The following is a 23,475-nucleotide window of genomic DNA, read 5'->3' as shown; positions in this document are numbered from 1 at the left end:
AATTCCAAACAGTCTTTCAAACTGCCTTGAATGTGAAGTTGTTCTCTGTACAAAGAAAGGTAATTAAAGAATCACTAGTATTTAAGAGCTTTACATTTCCCTTACAGGTAGAAACAGCATACTACTTGAACAGCCCCCTGTTTGGGTTTTCACAAATTCTCAATTCTACATGATTCTTTCTAGTTTTTGTATCTAGATTTGGCAGAAGGATTAAAAAGTAACTGCAGAATGAGCAACCATACAGAAACTACAGAGTTCATTCTTCTGGGATTGTCAGATGACCCAAAGCTCCAGGTTGTGATCTTCATCTTTCTCTTCATCACCTACACACTCAGCATCACAGGGAACCTGACCATCATCACTCTCACCTTGCTGGATTCTCACCTCCAGACTCCCATGTATTTCCTCCTTAGGAATTTCTCTGTTTTAGAAGTATCCTTCACAACCGTCACTATACCCAAGTTCTTAGGCACCATTATCTCAGGGGATAAAACCATTTCCTTCAACAACTGTATAGCACAGTTATTTTTTTTCATCCTTTTGGGAGTCACTGAATTTTACCTTCTAGCTGCCATGTCCTATGACCGTTACGTTGCCATCTGCAAGCCCCTGCATTACCTGACCATCATGAGTCAGAAGGTATGCACAATGCTAGTCTTCGCCTCCTGGCTGACTTCTTTCCTAATCATCTTCCCATTACTGATGTTACTTCTACAGCTTGATTATTGTGGTTCCAATATTATTGATCACTATACCTGTGATTATTTCCCCCTGCTTCAACTTTCCTGTTCAGACACAAAGTTCCTGGAGAGGATGGGATTTTCCTGTGCTGTTTTTACCCTAATGTTAACTTTGGTGTTAATATTTCTGTCCTATACATACATCATCAGGACGATTGTGAAGATTCTTTCTGCCAGTCAGAGGTCAAAGGCCTTTTCCACATGTTCTTCCCACATGATTGTCATCTCCATCTCTTATGGCAGCTGCATTTTTATGTACATTAAACCCTCAGCTACAGAGAGAGCATCATTGACCAAGGGAGTTGCCATACTAAATACCTCAGTCGCTCCCATGCTCAACCCCTTCATTTATAGCCTGAGGAATCAGCAAGTCAAGCAAGCCTTTATGAACATGGCAAGGAAGATGGTGTTTTCTACAACTAAATGAAATGGACTGTGAATGAGAGGTATGTTGAAGGCCAAAATAGAAGATTTCAATGGCCTACTTATATCAATATGGCTCTCTATCCTTGGTCATCCAATTAAAATTGCTTTCCTACATAGTTCTAACATAATTTTACTCTCCAAGAAATACCATTTTGTATTGGATAATCAATTGATGTGGGCCAAAACTTTTTTTATAGAAATTCCAAACTCACCTTACCTTTAAAATAGATTCAAATGCCAAATCAAAGCCTACCCATGAATGAAATGTAAGGTATTTTTTATTAGCGAAGACATGTTAGCTGATGCTTACTTTCATAAGTTATGCTTCAGTGATTTGATTATTGATGAGTCATCATAGACCATTACTCATTTAAACTTTAGGTAAAATGTTAAATAAACATTTATGTTATTAAATTCCTGAGTGCTCCCAATACAGATAAATTAGCATCATTTCCCTAAATGTAACTGATATATATATCTATAACAAATAGATAAAATAGTTGACAATAACACACAACACACATGTAAAAAAAATAGTGAAGAATTGGCCATTATATTCAGGATTCAAATTTGCTTTTTCTGAATCTATCAACAGAAAGCAATACTATGAATATTAGCAGACAAATATTTAATATTTATAATTATATTTGTATGTATGCCTTGCTCAAAACAGCTCTAGAATTTAATATAAAAATTCTAAAAGATATTAAGCATTCATATATATTATAAATATGTATATGAATATTTATGGTTGTATATACATATATACTCTTCACATCATACTTTCAAAATGTTTGAATTATGGTATGTATTTAACTTACAACATTCTTTAACAATACCATTTAAAGCCATGATTTATATAAATAAATAGTCAGGAACCGAAGTGTTTAAGAAAAGAGTGCTTCCAGAAGTCCTGAGTTTAGTTCCCAGTATCCATCTTAGCTGGCTCACTATCGCTTATAATCCTGGTTGTAAAAGTACCAAACTACTCTGTCTTCTATGGCCCCCTGAACTCATGTGCACATATGCACACAGAGACTCCACACACATGCACATAATTAGAATAATAAAACTGAATCTTAAAACATCTGTAAAACTTCCATATGTAAAAATGTGATTGTTAGTGTTCTGATATGACTAAAAGCTTCATGTACTGAAGGGTTGGTTTCCCTATGGAGTTGCTATCAAAGACTGATTAGATCTTGAGAAATAGCTTGGAAATGGATTAATCTACTGAAGATTTCAGAATCATATAAGTAATTTACCAAGGCTGAATATGTTGCCAAGTATCATCTGGACCCTCATGCAGGTTCTTTATCTTCTTTACAGAAAAAAAATATTTGAAAGAAGTCAGAAACATAAAGATTTTTAAAAGAAGAGCAGAGGAGGCTGTAACTTGGTAGATGCCAGGAGGGTGGAGTTGGATCAAAGGGATGGAAAAGGCCAAGCCTTTTAGAAATGAATGGAAGAGACAGGCTCTACAATGAAAATTTACAAGCTGCTGCATTGGGAATGAGTGTGTGTGTGTGTGTGTGTGTGTGTGTGTGTGTGTGTGTGTGTGTGAGAGAGAGAGAGAGAGAGAGAGAGAGAGAGAGAGAGAGAGAGAGAGAGAGAGAGAGAGAGAATGCCCAGAGTAAAGCTCAGACCAAGTCGAAATTGAGCAGATTCAGAAATGTTTTAATTACAGAGAAAAGAAAAATTTACATTTTTCAAGTTAGAACACAGAAAAATGAGCACACTAAGCCATGAGAATCTGTGAGCAACTGCAGGAAGAGGGGCTTCTGAGGTGTGTAAACATGTCTCATTAAGGGGACAGTGCTTGATACTTGTTATCTTTTTTGTTGTTGTTAAAAATGGTCAAAGAAATGGCTTTTTAAATTTTATTATTATTGCTAGGCAGTGGTGGCACATGCCTTTAATCCCAGCACTTGGGAGGCAGAGGCAGGCAGATTTCTGAGTTTGAGGCCAGCCTGGTCTACAGAGTGAGTTCCAGGACAACCAGGGCTATACAAAGATACCCTGTTTCGAAAAACTAATATATAATATATATATTATTAATTTATTTACAATACAGCGATTGCCCCCTCCTGCTCTCCCTTCCCACAGTCTCCCTCATCCTTTTCTTCTTCCCACCACTGTCTCTGAGAGGATATTCCCCAACCACCAGGCTTCTCCCCTCCCTGGTACCTCAAGTCTCACCAGGATTAGGTGCACCTTCTCCCACTGAGGCCAGACCAGGCAGTCCTCTGATTATACATATACGTCATATATGTATACATATTCATAATATATACATAGACATGAACATACACAGACAGACAGACAGACACACAATGCTGGGGGCCTTGGTCCAGTTCATGTATGCTGCCTGGTTGGTGGTTCAGTCTCTGGGTGCTCTCTGGGGTCCAGGTTAGTTGAGACTGCTGGTCTTCTTATGGGATTGGCCTCCTTTTCCACTTCTTCCATCCTTCCCCTAATTCAACCGTAGGGGCCCCGACTTAAGTCCTGTGGATGAGTGTAAGTATCTGTATCTGTCTTAGTCACTTGCTTGTTAGGCCTCTCAGAGGACAGCTATGCTAGGTTCTTGTCTCTCAGATCATAGCATTAGTAATATTGTCAGGCCTGGTGTCTTCCCATGAGGTAGATCCCCAGTTGGGCCAGTCATTGGCCTGCCTTTCCCTCAGTCTCTTCTCCATTTTTGTCCCTGCAGTACTTTTAGATAGGAACACTTCTTGTCAGAAATTTTGACTGAGGCTTAGCAACAGTATCCTTCCTCTTGAGGCCCGTTCAATCTACTGGAGGTGGACTCTTCGAGTTCCCTTTCCCCGCTGTTGGGCATTTCATCTAAGGTCACTCCTATTGAGTCCTGAGAGTCTCTGACCTTCCAGGTCTCTTGTCCTTTATAAAGGGTCTCCCCATCTCCCACTTCCTGGGCTTCTTTCCTGTCACCATCCCCATACCTGATCCTGTTCCCTTTTCCCCTCTCCCACCTAATTCCCTCCCTCCTTCTATCTCTCGGGATTATTTTCTTCCACCTACTAAGTGGAATTAAAGCATCCTTTCCTTGGCATTTCTGCTTGTTAAACTTCTTAAATTCTGTGGATTGTACCCTAGGTATTCTGTAGTTTTTGGCTAATATCCACTTAATAGTGAGTACAAATCGTGTATGTCCTTTTGGGTCTGAGTTACCTTACTCAGGATGATATTTTCTAGTTCCACGCATTTGCCTGAAAAACTCATGATGTGTTCATTCTTAATTGCTGAATAGTATTCCACTGTGTAAATGAACCACATTTTCTGTATCCATTCATTGTTTGAAGGACATGTGGGTTGTTTCCAGTTTTTGTCTATTACAAATAAGGCTACTATGAACATTGTGTCTTGTAGTATGATGGGGAATCACTTGGGTATATGCCTAAGATCAGTATAAGTGGGTCATCAGGTACATCTATTTCCAATTTTCTGGTGAACCTCTAGATTGATTTCAAGAGTGGTTGTACCAATTTGCAATCCCACCAGCAATGAAGGGGTGTTCCTCTTTCTCCAATCTTCACCAGCATGTGCTGTCACCTAAGTTTTTGATCTTAGCCATTCTGATTGGTGTAAGGTGGAATTTCAGGGTCATTTTAATTTGCATTTCTCTGATCACTAAGAACTGAGAGGCCCTGCCATAGCCTTACAAATAGAGGCGAATGTTCACAACCAACCATTGGACTGAGCTCAGGGTCCCCAATAGAGTTAGAGAAAGGACTGAAGGAATTTAAGGGGTTTTCAACTCCATAGGAAGAACAAGACTATCAACCAACAGACACCCTCCCAGAACTCCCAGAAACTAAGTCATCAACAAAGGAGTACACATGGCTCTAGCTGCATATGTAGCAGAGGATTGCCTTGTCATGCATCAATGGGAGGAGAGGTCCTTGGTCCTATGAAAGCTCAATAGATGCCCCAGTGTAGGGGCAGAAAGGTGGGAGTGTATGGGTGGGTAGGTGGAGGAACACCCTCATATAAGAAGGGGGAGGGAGGATGTGATAGGGTGTTTCCAGGAGGGATAGAAACGAGGAAATGGGATAACATTTGAAATGTAAATAAAGAAAATATCCAATTAAAAAAAAAACTTGTACCAAAATAATATCTCCGTAAAAAAATAAAATAAAATAAAAAATTGTCTTTGAGCATTTCTTTAAGAGCTTCTCAGCTCTTTGAGATTCCTCTATTGTGAATTCTCTGTTTAGTTCTATACCCCATTTTTTGATTGGGTTATTTCATTTCTTTGTGGTTAGCTTCTCAAGTTCTTCATATATTCTGAATATTAGCCCTCTATCGGATGTAAGGTTAGGGAAGTTTTTTTTCCAATCTTTAGGTTGCTGGTTTGGTTTGTCCTATTGACTATGTCCTTTGCCTTACAGAAGCTTTCCAGTTTCATGAGGTCCTATTTATCAGTTCTTAATCTTAGAGCCTGAACCACTAGAGTTCTATGAAGGAAATTTTCCCCTGTGCCAATGAGTCTGAGGCTCTTTCACACTTTTTCTTCTATTAGGTTCAGTGTATCTGGTTTTATATTGAGGTCCTTGATCCACTTGGACTTGAGCTTTGTGCAAGGTGACAAATATGTATCAAATTTCATTTATCTATATATAGACTACCAGTTAAACCAGCACCATTTATTGAAAATACTTTCTTTTTTCCATTGTATAATTTTGGCTTCTCTGTCAAAGATCAAGTGTCTGTAAATGTGTGGATTTATTTGTGGGTCTTCAATTCTATTCTATTGATCAACCTATCAGTCTTTGTACCATTACTATGCTGTTTTTATCACTATTAATCTGTAGTATAGTTTGAGCCAGGGATGGTGATTCCCCAGAAGTTCTTTTATTGTTAAGAATTGTTTTCGCTATTCTGGGTTTTTTGTTTTTCCAGATGAATTTGAGAATTGTATTTTCCAGAATTGTGTCGGAATTTTGATGGGGATTGCATTAAATCTGTAGAATGTTTTTGGTAGGATGGCCATTTTACTGGCTTTTGTTTTGACTTTTTTGTTTGTTTGTTTTGTTTTTGTTTTTTGTTACAGAGTTCTTCTACATAGTTCTGTCTGTCCTAGAAGGTTGCTATATAGACCAGACTGACTTCAAAAGCATACACTTCTGCCTGAGTCTGCCTCCTAAGTGTTGGGATTGAAGGCCTGAGCCACCATACCTAACTGTCTTTTTTTTTTTTTTCCTTGAGACAACATCTCATTTAGCTCACGTTTACAGTGAACTTGCTGCATAACTGAGATTACAGGTATATTCCATCATTCCAAACAATACATTTAAAGATTTCAATAGTAGTTTTGTAAATATTAAAAATGCCTTTTAACAGTATTTTTCATAAATGTTTACTGTAAGAACTCTGATAGCACCTTTATAACAATTGAGGAAAAGGATACACTCTTCATAATACTTTCCCATGTTTTACTATCTTCCATAAAATATTTGTTTGGTTTTTTATTGGTTATTTTATTTATTTACATTTCAAATGTTTTCCCCTTCCCAGATTCCCTCCAAAAGCCCTCTTTCCCCTACTCCCTCCTCCTGCCTCTATGAGGGTGCTTCCCCACCCACCCACCCACCCACCCTCTCCTGCCTCAGTAGCCTAGCATTTCCCTATCCTAGGTCATGTACTACATAAAGTATTTATTAATCATCACATACTATGGCTATTATAGGCTGCATGAAACATGCAAATTAATACATACAACACTGAAGAAATTTTGCTAAGCTAGTGGAATTTATAGAATGGATTAGGAGAAATAAAAACATCCTTTAGGATGCCAAGTTTTCACTGAGGGTCCCTTTAGTTTCCTACAATTGCAAAGGAATTTAAAACTCAGATCTTCCAGAACTACCAACCAGGTCAGAGAGGGTCTCAGGGGTCATTGAAAGTAACCTGGGCTCAGATGCATAGCAGTGGGAATGTGGAACCTGCGGATGCTTCCTGTGGCAGGGAGGGGTCCCCAGTAGAGAGATGGGGACACCAATCCACCAACGAATTTTTGACCCAAAATTTGTCCTGTCTACAAGAAATGCAGGGAGAAAGATGAAGCAGAGACTGAAGGAATGGACAACTAATGACTGGCCCAACTTGAGACTCATCCCATGAACAAGCACCAATCCCTGATACTATTGACGATGCTCTATTGTGCTAGAGACAGGAGCCTAGTATGAGAGGCTCCACACAGCATCTGACTGAAAAGATACAGAGACCCACTGCCAGACATTGTATGGAGCTTGAGGACTCTTGTGAAGGAGTTGAGGGAACAACTGAAGACCCTAGTAGGTATCAGACCTCCACAGGAGGACCAACAGAGTCAGCTAACCTGGGCGTTTGGGAACTCTCAGAGATTGGGCCACCAAACACGGAGCATACATGGGCTGAACCAAAGCTCCAAGCACTGGTGTAGCAGATGTGCAGCTTAGTCTTCATATGGTCCCCCAAAAACTGAAGCAGGGCTATTCTGAAGCTATTGCCTGTCTGTAGAGTTCCCTCCCCAAGCTAGACTGCCTTGGGAAGGGTGTGCCAATATGGAAATTAGAACAACAGTTACTTAGAAAGCTGAGAATTAATCTACCTAAAATACAACTATACCACTCTTGGGCATATACCTAAAGATTATATCATCCTACCACAAGGACACTTGCTCAACCATGTTCATTGCTGTTGTAATTATAATAGCCAGAAACTGGAAACAACCTAGAAGTACCTCAACTGAAGTATGGATTAAAAAAAAAAAGTGGTGCATTTCACAATGAAGTATTTGTTCTGCTGTTAGAAAAGATCACATTATTAAAGGCAAATGGATAAAACTAGAAAAAGTCATCCTAAGTTATGTAACCAAGATCAAGACAGATAAATATTTGATTATATGTAGATATTGGTCATTAATAAATGAAAATCAAGTTATAATCAGTAGACCCTAAATGTCAAGGCATAGAAGAATGAACTGTGGATCCTCTGGACTCATGGATCTCTCAGAGAGGGGGACATAGAATAAAAGAAATAGGAGCATTTGTACACTAATGTGGAGAATTGATTGGATCCAGATAGATCATTTATTTAGTTTTATTTAAAGTACTGTTTAATTTTGAGTCAACAATTTCACTATGAGGAGTTCATCACAGTGGTGATAACAAAAGTTAAACATTGAGCAGTTTATGGTTTTTGAAAATATATCACAAAATATTCACACACCATTTAGATATTAATAGTGTTCTGAATATTATAATTGAAAACTGTTGCCTGACCTCTGAGAGAATGATAACATAAGTTTAGCCCTACAAAGAACTATGCAGCTGGAGTTACATTTGAAGAGCCTCCATGTATTGACATGGTTCTGTTATTGACAGTAAATGCCTTTACGCCTTTAAGCATACAAGCCAAGGTGAATCAGGGCGTTTTGTAGAATAACACATTTTTCTTAGAGTTAATTGGTATACAATGGGTTTAAAGGTTCATGTTTATTTTTATAGACAGTACTTCTGCATCACACAATTTGTCATCCCTTAGGAAATGATGGTGTTAGGTCTAGTTAGCCTGAGAATTGTTTGTTCATATTTAATGTTTTCCTATAGGAAACTGGAGCATAAATTCTTCATTATTTCAGAGATGGTGAGTTTCCATATTATGGTATGTTTTACATTTAACAGGATTTTATATACTTTAAATAAATGAACTGTAGTACTGTAGAAATACAAATTTCACAAACCTATCATTAATTAGATTAGTCCAAAATAATATCTCTAAGACATCATACAGATAAATGATAAATCTGTCATATATTTTAGGATAAAATGAGGTAGAAGGAATGGTCCATCCACTGTTCACCGAGGTGATAACTGGGGTAAGAAAGCACAAATTTCACAGAATTTACACTTCAACCAAGAAAGCTGTGAAACGAATAAGGGGTTAGTGTTTTAATATCTTCTTATATGACTAATAAAGAGATAATTGTGATTACAAAAATGTTTTAATATTAGAAAACCTTTAAAATGTATGCAATATTCATAAAATCTAATCAAACTAAATGCAATTGTATTTCTTACCCTGTGAGTCATATAATTATAATGTGATCTGTGTAGTTTCCCCTTATAATGCATACGTATTATGAAGATATATTGTATGTGTAATTGTTATAGCAGAACAAATCAATAATTTCATGCAATTAAAATCTATTGTAAGTGCAATATAATTAAACATTTATATCAGTGTTACCAATGGAAAGATTTTATAAATGATAATATTTTCTGATATATTGCTTTATAACATCTGCATATCCTAAAGAACTTTGATAACCATGGTACTGTTTCTTACAATGATTTATGGATTAATGAGACATGAATACATATGAGAATAGTGAGTATTTTTTCCAAGCAAACACTATGATATATTAAGTTTTCTTAATCCCATGCTGCTTTATCTGCCTGGAATATCCTATCTCAAACTTCAGTTCCTTTACAAACCATCTAAATATCCAAATACCCATATACATCCTTTTGTATATTTCTGTATACACCAAAGAAAAGAACATTGATTTTAAATTATCCTTTGGTTCTTTTATGGGTGGTTTTATTGCATTTTTAATGTTTTAATGAATAATTTGCACCTCATAGTTTGGAAATAATTCTATTAGCATCCACCATGCAGAACACATGATCTTATCTATTTTATATTTTAAATGGTTTAAATAATTATGATTTTTAAAACTCTAGTAAAAGGTTTTTTTCTAAAATGTCACTAATTATTTAATAAATGGTCTCTAAGTTGGCTTTTGAATAGAATTTGAATAAAATCTTCCAGAAAGGCTTTTATAAAATAGAGTGATTTTAAAATCATGACTTCTGAATACAGTCCCAATTAGTGAATGCAAGCCAAAATACTTTACATTTGATATTATTCATATCACATCACTCCATCATTTCTTAGTATATCTTAAAATATTTATATGTTTCTCTTTCATGCAGTAGATTACCAGGCATTTCATATCACTATAACCTGCACTATCAATACTACAGAAATGTGAAAAAGTTATGTTGCTCTCTGTAAAAGTATTACCAATGTGCTCATAATGAAAGAACGTCATACCTGAGATTTGAAACCAGAGACAACCCAGAAGCTTTAAATAAAAAGTAAATGGATTCAGCATCTTTGGAAAGTGGAAATACCTGAACACCAGTGTTAGTAGCCATAAAACAAAATCACTTGCGAATCAGGTATGTTAATCTTTTATTAACTGGATAAAATAGTACAAGTGAACTAATTCTAGTTACTGACATGGCTAGGTTTATTACTGTGGGTGTGTATATTCATTTCCAGATACAGACTGTTGTTCACAGGCCACTTTGTTCTATGATACAGTTCCTAAAACTAACCAGGAAATTAACACTTCACAGTGTACAGGACCTGCAGTTTTAAAGCTTTAAGTGTATTCTAATTATTCAAAATAAATATCACATTCTTTTCAAAACTTTCCATGCTTATATGGCTATAAAATGAGTAGAATATATCAAGATTTAATATTGAATCAAAATATTCCATAAATATAAGGTGTATATATCTTACACAATTATTTTTTCATTAGACATTTTTTCATTTACATTTCAAATGCTATCTCCAAAGCCCCCTATACCCTCCCCCTGCCATGCCCCCCAACCCACCAACTCTCACTTCCTGGCCCTGGCATTCACCTGTACTGGGGCATATGATTTTCACATAAAATGAAAATTACTCTCATATTTTTACTTGAAACATTGGCTTTATATTTACAGGTTAAACAATAGTTATTCCTTTTTCACACAGATATTTTTCTCTATTCAAAACTGTTTCGAGTCAGAAGATAGTTATGGGAAATCCTACCAGAAAGAGAGTTTATGGTAGCAAGTTCAACTGGTGACTCGGCTTGAAATTGATGTGATGTTCATGTTTCCCACTTATTTTCTAGGAACTGACCTCTGATTATCAGCATACACACTTTGCTAGAATCTCTTTCTACAATCTCATATATTTTCTTCTTTGGAGATTTTCTTTCTTAGAAATTCCCTATGTATATATGTATATCTAAATTGGGAGTTACTATGGATACTGGGAACACCACCATTTACTATAAATATTGTATCAATGAAGTGGCAACTTACTCAACAGATTTATTTGAGAAATTTTCAAATACCACAAACTTGAATATTTTATTTAAACAAACTACTGGAAAGATAGGTATGGGTGAACAGTAACACAATTAAGGGACCGTTTCATATAACTGGCATGCCTCCCATAAATCAGCTAAAAGGACCCAGTCAACTTTCAGTTAGGTAAGAATCTGAGTCTGTCTAGCCTTATGTGATACTGACACAAGCCATAGTCATCTGGTGAGAGGGAACTTCAATTGAGAAAATGTCCCCCAACAGACAGGAAGCCTGTTGCGTTTCCTTGACTGATGTTTGATGAGGAAGGGTGGTCCTGGGAGCAGTCTGAGAAAGCCAAATGAACAAGTTAGCTACTGAACAGCTCTCCTCCATGGCCTCTGCATCAGTCTCTACTGCCCAGTTCCTTCCCTAAGTTCTCACCCTGGAGTCCCACCCTGACAGACTTATAAGCTCTAATATGAAGCAAACCTTTTAGAGCATTTCCTTCCCATGTAACTTTTGGCCTTGGTGTTTTTTCACAACAATAGAAATCTTAACTATGATACACACCAATGTTTTTTTCTGAACTCTGTCTGGCTAGTTCAACTCAGCTGTTCTGGTTCACACTCCTCTTCGTGCAGACTGATTCAGTCTGTCTTCTCTCAGTCAGTCTCTCACTGAATTAGTCTGCTTAAGAATTACTCCTTAAACTAATTCTGGAAATTTGTTTTAATCTTCTGGCTACTTCTTATCCTCCAGATTCAACTGCCTCTGCTCAACTGCCTTGAACTGCATGCAGTCACAACTCCACTGCCTTGAACTAACTCCCAACTGACAAAACTGAACTCAACTGAACTCCATATTCTGCTCTTAAATAGTTTCTCTTTCCTGTGCTGTTCTTGAGAAAGTTGGGTGTATCCAATCTCTGACTCATTCTATAAAATCTTTCTCTGATTCATCACTTTGTCTGCCCCTAAATTAGATGTCACTTTCAAATGTGGCTGCTTCCTTCTACAAACTAACTGTACATGAAAAGGTGTACTAAGGGTGTATATGTATTAAAATCAAAGAGCTTAAAGGTCTTAGTGTGTCTGTATTCCAGATGGATCACACAGACATAGGTCTTTGGATGTGAACGCTTGCCAGAGCAGTCATGTTACTGGATTAAAATTCCTCTACACCAATGAGTTGGATTTTTTTTTGTTTAAAGTACTCAAAAGAATGAATCAATACTTAGATAAGTATTAAAAGGAGGTATATTGAAAGGCCAGCTCCTTTATCTTTTCATAATGCTCCTTCATGGGAGTAGAGCAAGTATACTAAACAGGATCACACTCTTCAATTTTCATTCTCTGTGAAAAAAAATTTATGAAATAATCCTTAGAGGAAAGCAAAGCCGTGGGAGGACACATTCCAATCTGGTTGCTGCCTTTAAGAACTCATTTCACATATATTATAATTATATCATTTTCTCCATCCCTTTCTTTCTTCCAAACCTTACCATGTACCCCAGCCCCTTGCTTTTAAATTTGATAGCCTCTTTTCCTGTAATTGTTGTTGGAGGAGGGCACTTTGTGAATGTGTGCACATCCATGTGTGTATAAATCCATAAATATAACTCAATCTGTACGTTACTCATACACATTTCTCAGACCTGATCTTTCACTATTGGATAAACAAGCAGTGTGATCCTCCCTGGGGAAGGCTATTGTCCTGCTCTCAGCCTTTTAGCTGAAAATAATCAGAAAGTGGGCTGTTTATTACTGCAGCAGACAATGTTCACCCTCCTTTTGAAGAGCTGATAGGGATGGAGTCTGAAAGCTGCTAACAATGTTTAAGATTTGGAGTAGAGCCCTGATTGCAAGTAACATTAGGGGGAAATGGCAGTGATTTTCAGGAATGTTTGAGTGTTTGCTAATAATTGTAGCACAAATATAGATGGTTCTCAAATAATGAAAGCCCACCATGAATGTCAAATTAGCTTGTCACCCTGGATACAAAGAACAAGTCTCCTCTCCACCTCCCAATATTAAATTATACATAAAAACTACCCTCTGTAAAGTCTGCAGTTGAAGCACTAAGAGAAATAGATACTCAGAAAAAGCTTCCCAGCTCCTCCTACTTCTTTAAGAGGAAGATCATAAATAATGCTGCTGTGTTGGCATGCAGTTAAACTCATCTGTCAAAATATCAATATTTCTATCATTGGTCATGTCTGTGTTAAGAAAGGGTCAAAAATGTTGACTTTATTTTCATTTTCAGAGTTTAGTTCTATTACATGTGTCTTAGTCAGGGTTTCTATTCCTGCACAAACATCATGAAGCAAGTTGGGGAGGAAAGGGTTTATTTGGCTTGCACTTCCATGTTGCTGTTCATCACCAAAGGAAGTCAGGACTGGAACTCAAGCAGGTCAGAAAGCAGGAGCTGATGCAGAAGCCATGGAGGGATGTTCTTTACTGGCTTGCTTCCCCTGGCTTGCTCAGCCTGCTCGCTTATAAAACCAAGACTACGAGCCCAGAGATGGTCCTACCCACAAGGGGTCTTTCCCCCTTGATCACTAATTGATAAAATGCCTGACAGTTGTATAAAAAGAATAAAAAAAGAAACTGGCTGTCAAAAAACCCAAATAACTCAATTCAAAAATGGTGTAGTCTCTGTGAGCCCTGATCAGCTGATTCAGTTTACCATGTTCTCCTGGTTTCCTCCATCACCTCAGATTCCAACAATTATTCCCCTTTTCCTCAGCTCTGAGGGAAAGGAACCAATCCAGACCTCCTCCAGTTCAGACTCTGTATCATGTCTGGCTGTGAGTCTCTGCGCCCACTCCTATCTGCTGCCAGAGGAAGCCTCACTCATGAAAACTGGACAAAGATAGCAGAATATCATTAGGAGTCATTTATTTTACCTTTTTGCCAGTTGTTGGTCTCTAGGCCATTTAGTTCCTAAGGGGCCTTCACAGGTCTGCAGCTGGTCCTCTGCATATATGTTTTAGCTGTTAGCTCAGTATTTTGTGGGACTCCTAACTGTGGGAGCAGGTGTGTCTCTGGATTTTTTGGCTGCTCTTAGGATTCTTTTCCTCTTATTAGATTGTCTTGTTCATCCTCAACATGAGGGCTTTTTATATCTTTTTTTGTCTTATATATTTTTTTCTTATAAGGACAACATTTAATTGGGGCTGGCTTACAGGATCAGAGGTTTAGGCCACTATCATCAAATTGGGAACATGGCAGCATCTAAGCAGGCATGGTACAGGAGGAGCTTGGAGTGCTACATTTTCATCTAGCAGTATACTGGATTCCAGGCAGCTAGGATAACAGCCTTACAGCCTATATCCACAGTGACACACCTTTTATTATATCTAGTTTGTCATGTTTGGTTGTTGTCTTTTGTTGGCCTGCTCTTTTCTTAAAAGAAATGTAGAGGGAGTGGATCTGGGGGAAATGGAGGGGTGGAGAGGAGCCTGAAGGGTGGAAGAGGGGAAACTGTGGTCTGGGATGTATGCATGAGAGAAGAATCTACTATAAATAAATAAATAAATAAATAAATAAATAAATAAATAAATAAATCAAAATGAAACAAATGTTGTGCAGATATAAGTAGAGGATTCTCAAAAGTGGAAACTCAAATGGCGGAGAAACACAGAAATGATAAAACCACAATTACTTGGAGATTTCACTTTACACCCATCAAAATACCCAATATCAATAAAACAAATGACAACTATGCTGGTGAAGATATAGCATAAGGGAAATACTCCTCCATTGCCGGAGGGAGTGAAAATTTATAGAGCTATTGTGGAAATCATTATAGAGATGCCTCAGAAAGCTGGAAATAGATGTACCTCAAGACAATCTTGAGCATATATCCAAAAGACACTTCATCCAATACAGAGACATTTATTCAACTGTCTTAGTCAGTATTTCTATTCCTGCATAAACATCATGACCAAGAAGCAAGTTGGGGAGGAAAGAGTTTATTCAGCTTACATTTTCACATTGCTGTTCATCACTAAAGAAAGTCAGGACCGGAACTCAAGCAGGTCAGGAAGCAGGAGCTGATGCAGAGGACTTGGAGGGATGTTTCTTACTGGCTTGCTTCCCCTGGGTTGCTCAGGTTGCTTTCTTATAGAATCCAAGACTACTAGCCCAGGGATGGTATCACCCACAATGGACCCTCCCCCCTTGATCACTAATTGAGAAAATACCTTACAGATGGATCTCATGGAGGCATTTCCTCAAGGGAGCCTCCTTTCTCTGTGATAACTCCAGCTTGTGTCAAGTTGACATCCAGAACAAGCCAGTACACTGAACCATGGTCATTATTGCTCTGTTCATAATAGCCATACACTGAGACCAACCTCCATGCTTATTCAACAGAAAAAAAATGATTTTAAAATAGTACTACATTGATACAATGGAAAATTATTCAGCTTATTTAAAGTTAAGGTTATCTGAAAGTCAACATTTTCTTTTGTGTGGTGTGTGTGTATATATACGCAAATATATGCATATATATGCATATCTATTATATAATGTAGAGTGTATGCAATATGCATATAAGTATATAACATATAATAGATGGATGATAGATAGAGATATATTAATGAGTATAAAGTAATTTCTATTTGTTGGGCCATAGCCTCAGGACATTAGGAATTGCATCAGGTTGTACTGGGAAATAATCCCAAGCCACAACAAATTGCTTAGTCCCTAGCTGACCATTCCACTTTACCCTCAGAAACACTATGCCCAGGTAATACAAGCAACTCACCCTGACAAACCACAAAAACAGCTGTAAGCTTCTTATCTGTGGGTATGATAGAAATATTTAGAGTGTAGTTAGGGATTATGCTGATTTAGTAAAGTGGCAATTGTAGGTTCTACTCCAAGAATCATGATCTCATGAGCCCAGGGTAACTAACTTGATTTCCAGTGCCTGGCATGACTGTAGTTCATGGGTTACCTCATTTAGTGAATTTATTTTCAGTTTCGTTCATTTCCATGCAAATTTCATAATTTTTATTTTCTTTGTGCATGAATAAAATTTCATTTTGTGTACATTTCACATTGTCATTGGCTGTTCATCAGTTGATTAACAATTAGAATGATTTCTAAGTATTAGAAATAGAGCAACAGTGAATATTGATTTCCAAGTATCTCTGATAGTCTTTTGGTATACAGCAAGCAGTGCTATATATGGTTCATATTATAGTTTTATATTTAGCTCTTGAGGAACCAAAATACTGAGATTTTGTGGGGATTTTTAGCACTTAATATGATTTATTAATGGCTTCACTCCCTGCATCCTTGCTATTATCCATTGTTATTTCATACCTTGATAATAGCCACTCTAACTGAGGTAAGTTAGAATAGTAAAATTCTCTCATTTTGAATTTCTCTATTGGCAAAAGACATTGATCACCTCTTAACATGTTAATAGATTTATATTTCTGCTTTTGTAACTCTTATTATATTTATGGACTATTTTATGGGTTGTTTAGTTTCTTAATGTTTGTGTTTTTATCTCTTTTGTACTTAGATATTGTATCTTAGATATTGGAGGTCAGTGGGATGTGTCACTGCCAAAGATTGTGTGGCAAAGATTATGTAGACTGCCTCTTAATTCTGTTAGTTTTCTTTACTGCACAGAAACTTTTTAATTTAATAATGTTCCATCTGTCAATTTGGGTCCTTTTATCCTAAGTAACTTGAATCTTAATTAGAAAGTTCTTACCTATGCCTGTGTCTTATAATGTTCTCTATAGTTTTTTCTCTTGCTGTGCCTCAATATTGTATCATTTACTCACTGAGGCAACTTTATCCTTTTTTATCCTTGATCTACCAGGATGTTTTTATAACAGTGCAAAATAAAATGTTACATATAAAAAAGTAATGTAGATAAGGATCTAGGTGAAAAAGAACCCTGATACATTATTGGTATGACTGGTAATTAGTATATTCCTCTGGAAATCAAACATCAGTATAGAAGCATCTCAAAAAGACTATAAATAAAATAATTATGTTTACCAGATGAACCACTGCAAAGTATATATACCCCAAAATAAGCTGGAGTTGAGCATATCAAAACATTTAGACAGATTTTAATGACACATCAAATATTTTTCTGTCAAATGTGGAAAACAGAAAAAATTATATGAAAATGAGGAGAAGTGAGTCTATACGCCAAGAAAAAAACAGGGTATTTGTAGGATGTAGCTTAAATTTGGTTAGCCTACAACAGGTTATCTTTACCAATTTCATATTATCACTTTTCCTATTCACTGTATGTATTCTGCTCCAAACATAACCGTGTAACCATGCTTTCTAAAGGTGGATTTGTGATAAATAATCAAACATTAATCTGTACCAAATTCCCTACAAGCATAGATTTCAAAAAGAAAAGGTTTGTGCATACATTTTTATTTCTATAGAAAGTACTTCATATCTAAATTTGGCATCTCTGAGGCAATAAATGATGGTCGTGGTTTGCAGTTACCCTGAGAATTTGTTGTTCTGAGATGCTTTCCTCCAGGATGCAGAGGCACACATCCTCCACCACATCAGAGGCAGTGTATTTTCATATTGTGCTGCATGTCACACTCAGTCAGGTTTACAATACTTCAGGCAAGTGAGTTCTTTGTAGTAAGTGATAGAAATGTCAATATCATTTACTTTCCAACCAAGCAATAAATTAGTCAAAAATGCTATCTCTAAAACAACATGAAAGAAAACCATGTATTTTAGGTTAGAATATGGTGAGTAGAGATGGTCCATCCATACTCGTTATTTACCAGGATCCTGGCTGAAAGATGGAAGTGCACATTTACCAGAATCAACGTACACAACTGAGAAAGGCTTTTAAACTAATAAATGGTAAATGTTTTGATATATTTTATATTGACCTATGGAGAAATAATGGCATTTGAATAGAGTAAGATGCAAAGTTTTTTTATATTATTAGAGAATATTTTAATTCTTTTGATAGTTTTGTTTTGTTTGTTTTTGGTTTTTGGTTTTTTGAGACAGGGTTTCTCTGTGTAGCCCTGGTTGTCCTGGAACTCACTCTGTAGACCAGGCTGGCCTCGAACTCAGAAATCTGCCTGCCTCTGCCTCCTGAGTGCTGGAATTAAAGGCATGCGCCACCACAACCTGCGTGGTATTCTTTTTTTTTTTTTTTTTTTTTTTTTTGGTTTTTCGAGACAGGTATTCTTAATATACAATAAAATTCAATACAATTGTATTTCTTGGCCTGTGAGTCATATAATCTTGTAATGTGATTTGTGTTTTTAATCTTTTATACTATATTGTGAAAATGTATTTTGTATATAATCATTGAAGCAGAACTAGTCAGTAATTTCAAATGAGGAGATTTTAAAGAATTATATAGTTAGACATTTATATCAATGTTGTCAAGTACACAGATTTTACAAATGAAACCATTATATATTATATGGTTATTCAAGTATCTATATGTTGTGAAGAACCTTTGAGTCCATGACATCGTTTTTTACAATGTTTTATGGTTATAGCAGAGTTAAAAATACCAGGGTGCTGAATATTTTTCAAACCAACTTTGGTTTGGCATATTAGATTTCTGAATCTCAGGTTGCTTCAGTTAGCTGGAGTGGCCTGTCTCAAGTGTTCAATTCTTTTAGAAACCATTTATCAGTACAGATGCTCACAAAGCTCCTTCTATAAATTCCTGTAAATGACAAAAGGGAAGACATTTATCCTGAATAACTTTTGATTCTTTGTATTTTTATCTTGTATTTGTACTATTTTCTAAAGAATAACATATACTACACAGGTTGCAAATAACTTTATCATCAGATAAGAATTCATGATCTTATACATTTTCTACTTTAAATGGCTTAAATTCTTTCATTATGAAAAAATGACATCGTAATTTTTTTCCTAGAAAGAACCCTAAAACTTTATTAAAATGTTTTCCATAAAGTAAATTATAATTAAAATGTGGATAAAATTTTACATAAAATCTTTCAAAAATAGAGCCTTTTTAAGAAAATAAGCATTGTCCATATTATATACTTACATTCGTAAATGATCTTTTCATACATCTTTCTTCTTCCTTGAATTCCTTCACATAAAAAGGAAAAATAAGCATTGTATGCTTTCATGATCATTTATCTTTCTTTTCACTTTGTGTTTTCTTTAGTATGCTGTAAAAATATATTTCCCTATTTCTATAATAATTTGCTATACATCTAATACCTATCTATTTTTAAAACCATGGGAATATGAAAAAAAAAGTTATGTTGCTCTCAAGGGAAATATCACCAAACTTTTCCTAATGAAACTGTAAAAGAAAGGAAGTATTATCTGTAATGTCACCAAAAATGCACAATTTGGAAGTCTTATAAGAAGTGCAACTGAATTGACCTATTTGTTTCATGGAAATATTGGGAAGGCAATATTATTAGTCACAAAATATCACTATAAATCAGTAAGTTTCAGCTTTGTTAAAATGATTAAAATTGACACAGTAAACAAATTCTAAATACTGGCATGGACAAAGATATGTATTAAATTCCAAATATATGCTATTATTTGTATGCCATTTGATTCTACTTTACAAATTAGAAGGATTTACATGCTATCTTAGTTTCTATGCATTTTGCAAAAAAAAATGTGAATCTATTATAATGAATTTATTATAATGATTCGCTTGAAAATTTGTATGCTTACAGAATTATAAATTCTGGAATAATACTTAATCAAGATAGTTTAGAAATATAAACTATTGGGGGGGGTTGTTTGGTTGGTTGGTGGATTTTGTTTGTTTGTTTTAGTTGGTTTGTTTGGTTTTCTTTTCATCCCACCTGTGGTTTTTCCCTACCTTTTCTTTCCCCAGTCCCTCTCTGCTACCTCCCCTTCCCCACCTCCATCCCCAACTCCTCCATTTCTCTTCAGAAAAAGCCAGGCTTCCCATGATATCAAGCAGCCATGGCATATCAAGGTACAGTAAGAGTAGGCCCCTCCTTTCCTATTAAGGCTGGACAAGGCAACCCAATAGGAGGGAAAGTTCCAAAGGTAGGCAACAGAGACAATGCTCCCACTGTTACAAGTTGCACAAAGAGACCAAGCTACATAACTGTAAGATATCTGTAGAAGGCCTATGTTAATCCCATGAAAGCTCCCTGGTTGATGCTCTTTCTCTGTGAGCCTTTATGAGCCCAGATTGACTCTGCAGGTAAAAATATGAAGTATTTGTTACAACAGTTCTTCTAAAAATGTATGAAAATGTATATCTACTGAAATATTAGATTTATATTTATAGGTGAAATGTTAGTTATTACTTTTTCTATAAATATCTTTCCCCTCTCTCGCTTGTCATGACTCTGAAGACACGACTAAGAAATCATACTAAAACAAAACAAACAAAAAACTGAACAAAACAAAACAAAAAAACAACAAAACAGCTTATATTAGCAGGTTGAATTAATGATTCAGTTTGAAACTTGTAAGTTTTTCATGTTAGCACTTAACTAAGATCATCATCATACTGATCCTACAGTACTCTCATTTTACATTGCCATTTATTTAAATTCTTTGTTGTTTTCTTTTCTTAGAAGTTTTGTAAGTGTGTATTCCTAAATTACGTTGTATGACTACCAGGAATATACAGAGTTATCTAATATAACCCCCAAATTTTAAATATCAAACAATTGAATAGTCTATTGAAATAAATTATAGGAAAGTTAGGCAAAGATTAATATTAATGAAACTGAAAATTTATATTTCAGATGACAAAAACTCTAAAATACACAATTATACTCAGATCTTAACAAGAATAGAAAAATTTGTTCTTTAAACTTACTAAGGATATGGAGGACAAGATTGTGCGTAAACTCTAAGATAATTTTTAAAAATATTTTGACATTGGTTGAACTTCTAAGAAATTTTCTATGATGAAAAGGGAAAAATTTTTAACATGTGTACTTTTTTTCCTAAACTTTTTTTTTAAGACATGTTAGAGTAAAGAAGGAATGAAGAATCAGTCAGTAGAGATTGTGTTCATTTTGCTGGGACTGACAGATGATCGTCAGCTACAAATTCTGATTTTCCTGTTTATGTTTTTCAATTACATCTTGAGCTTGATGGGGAACTTATTAATTATCTTTCTCACCCTGCTGGATCTTCGCCTCAAGACTCCAATGTACTTCTTTCTCCGGAATTTCTCCTTCTTGGAAATGGCATTCACATCTTCTTGATGAGCATTCTCACTGGAGACAAAACAATTTCCTATGGATCTTGTTTAACTCAATTATTCTTCTTCTTTCTATTACTAATCACAGAGTTCTACCTCCTGGCTGCCATGTCCTATGACCGCTATGTAGCCATCTGCAGACCACTGCATTATCCCATCATCATGAATAGCAAAGTGTGCCACATACTGGTCCTCAGCTCCTGGGTGACTGGGTTTTTATCCATCTTTCCCCCTTTAATGTTGGGACTCAAACTGGATTTCTGTGCTTCCAAATTGATAGACCACTTCTTGTGTGACACTTCTCCTGTCCTGCAGCTGTCTTGCACAGACACTAGTTTCATAGAATGGATGGCTTTTGTCATAGCTATAATGACACTTGTCATCACCTTGATCTTAGTTATTCTTTCCTACACACTCATCATCAAAACCATCCTAAAGTTCCCTTCAGCTCAACAAAGGAAAAAGGCCTTTTCCACCTGCTCCTCACACATGGTTGTTGTCTCCATCACATATGGGAGTTGTATCTTCATGTATATTAAAACATCAGCCAAGGAGAGGGTGAGTTTAAATAAAGGTGTAGCTGTGCTCAACACTTCTGTGGCCCCTTTGCTAAACCCTTTCATTTACACCCTAAGAAACCAGCAGGTGAAGGATGCTTTCAAGCAGATGCTTCAAAGATTGTGTCATTCTCAAAACAGTGAGTTAAGATTTAGGCATCAATAGCATGCTGTTGAGACATTTCTAAAAACCGAAAATTAATGTTAGATGTATCCATGATGGCCTATGCTATTTCTCTCCAAAACTTAGATCATAATGAGTACTCTAATTGCTCTATGTTCATCTTTCAGAATCAATCTTTTGAATCACTAGGAGAAAAATGCTTCTTTAATTCATAATGTGTAATTCTATCTTTGCTTAGAAATCTCTCTTCTTGTGATAGGTTTATTTACTAAATGTACTGTACAATTAAATGCTGTTAGATATTCTGAATTAGTCCTATGTCCATAATTAATTGCTAAGTATTTTATTTGCAGTTTAATATTTTGCTTTGTTAATAGTAGAGACAAGTAGAGAGCATGAAATCAATCTATAATGTGATGGATATTATCATGGAAAATCCCTAGGAAATCTGAGTTGATCTGAACTTTAAATTAGTGTTGTAGAACGAAGTGTCCACATGATGAAACTTGTGATGTGAATAAAGAAAATAAATATTGAAGAACACTGTGATGAGATGATTGAAGCATGCAAAGGAGTAAGATGTTTCTCCTCTAGATTTGTAATCATTTAGAGTTAGTTCTCAGCCTAATTAGATCATTTGTTCAATTGTGTCAACGCAAAAGTAACACAGCTTGGTTGTCAAAGGTAATTAAAGATATTTATTCTAGAGGTAAATTTTTAGTAACTGAGGCCTAGAAACAGATTTGTGTTACTTGTAGTCCCAAATGCCTATTGGAAACAGTCTTATGAAGTTTGTTTTTCTTTTAGTAACAGATCAAAGAAAGCCATAAGTCAGGATGTTTATTAAATACATTGATGGAAGCATCTAAAAAGTGGATTACAGAAACGTGGGGAATCTTTCTTATAGGCTACAGATATTACCTGATGACAGGCTTAGCTTTTTGGTTATAGAACCAACTAATCTGTTAATGATTCCATAGCATTTTTTCTATTGTTCTTGAATTTTAATTACTTTTATCCTTTTATTGAAAATGATATTTTCCTCATATATTACATTCTGATTAGTTTCCCTCTACTCCTCCCAGTTCCTAACCATCTCCCCTCCCCCATTCTAATCCACCCTATTTCTGTCCCTCATTAGAAAACAAACAGACATCCATGGGATAAAATCAGAACACAAGGGATAAAATCAGGGATTAAAAGTGTGTACTAACAGTGTGTCTGCATTCCAGCCAGATCATAGTGTA

General features: G+C 35.9%; 1 protein-coding gene and 1 pseudogene across 1 annotated transcript; both read left to right on the top strand.

Moving 5' to 3' along the window:
- Positions 1 to 228: 228 nt before the first annotated feature.
- Positions 229 to 1,167, top strand: LOC147002795 (olfactory receptor 6C1-like). Its single transcript, XM_085843457.1, has one exon. It carries the CDS (start codon positions 229 to 231, stop codon positions 1,165 to 1,167), a length of 939 nt encoding a protein of 312 aa, XP_085699583.1.
- Positions 1,168 to 21,326: 20,159 nt separating this feature from the next.
- LOC147002794 (olfactory receptor 6C6-like) lies at positions 21,327 to 22,270 on the top strand (annotated as a pseudogene).
- Positions 22,271 to 23,475: the final 1,205 nt, after the last annotated feature.

This window comes from Mus caroli, unplaced genomic scaffold, assembly GCF_978045245.1.
Source record: "Mus caroli unplaced genomic scaffold, Mus_caroli_1 scaffold_9, whole genome shotgun sequence".
Lineage (NCBI taxonomy): Eukaryota > Metazoa > Chordata > Mammalia > Rodentia > Muridae > Mus > Mus caroli.
This window is presented reverse-complemented; position numbering and strand designations above follow the sequence as displayed.

Bases quoted from the DNA above. Each gene is read 5' to 3' on its own strand.
- LOC147002795 (XM_085843457.1), top strand. From the start codon at position 229: ATGAGCAACCATACAGAAACTACAGAGTTCATTCTTCTGGGATTGTCA.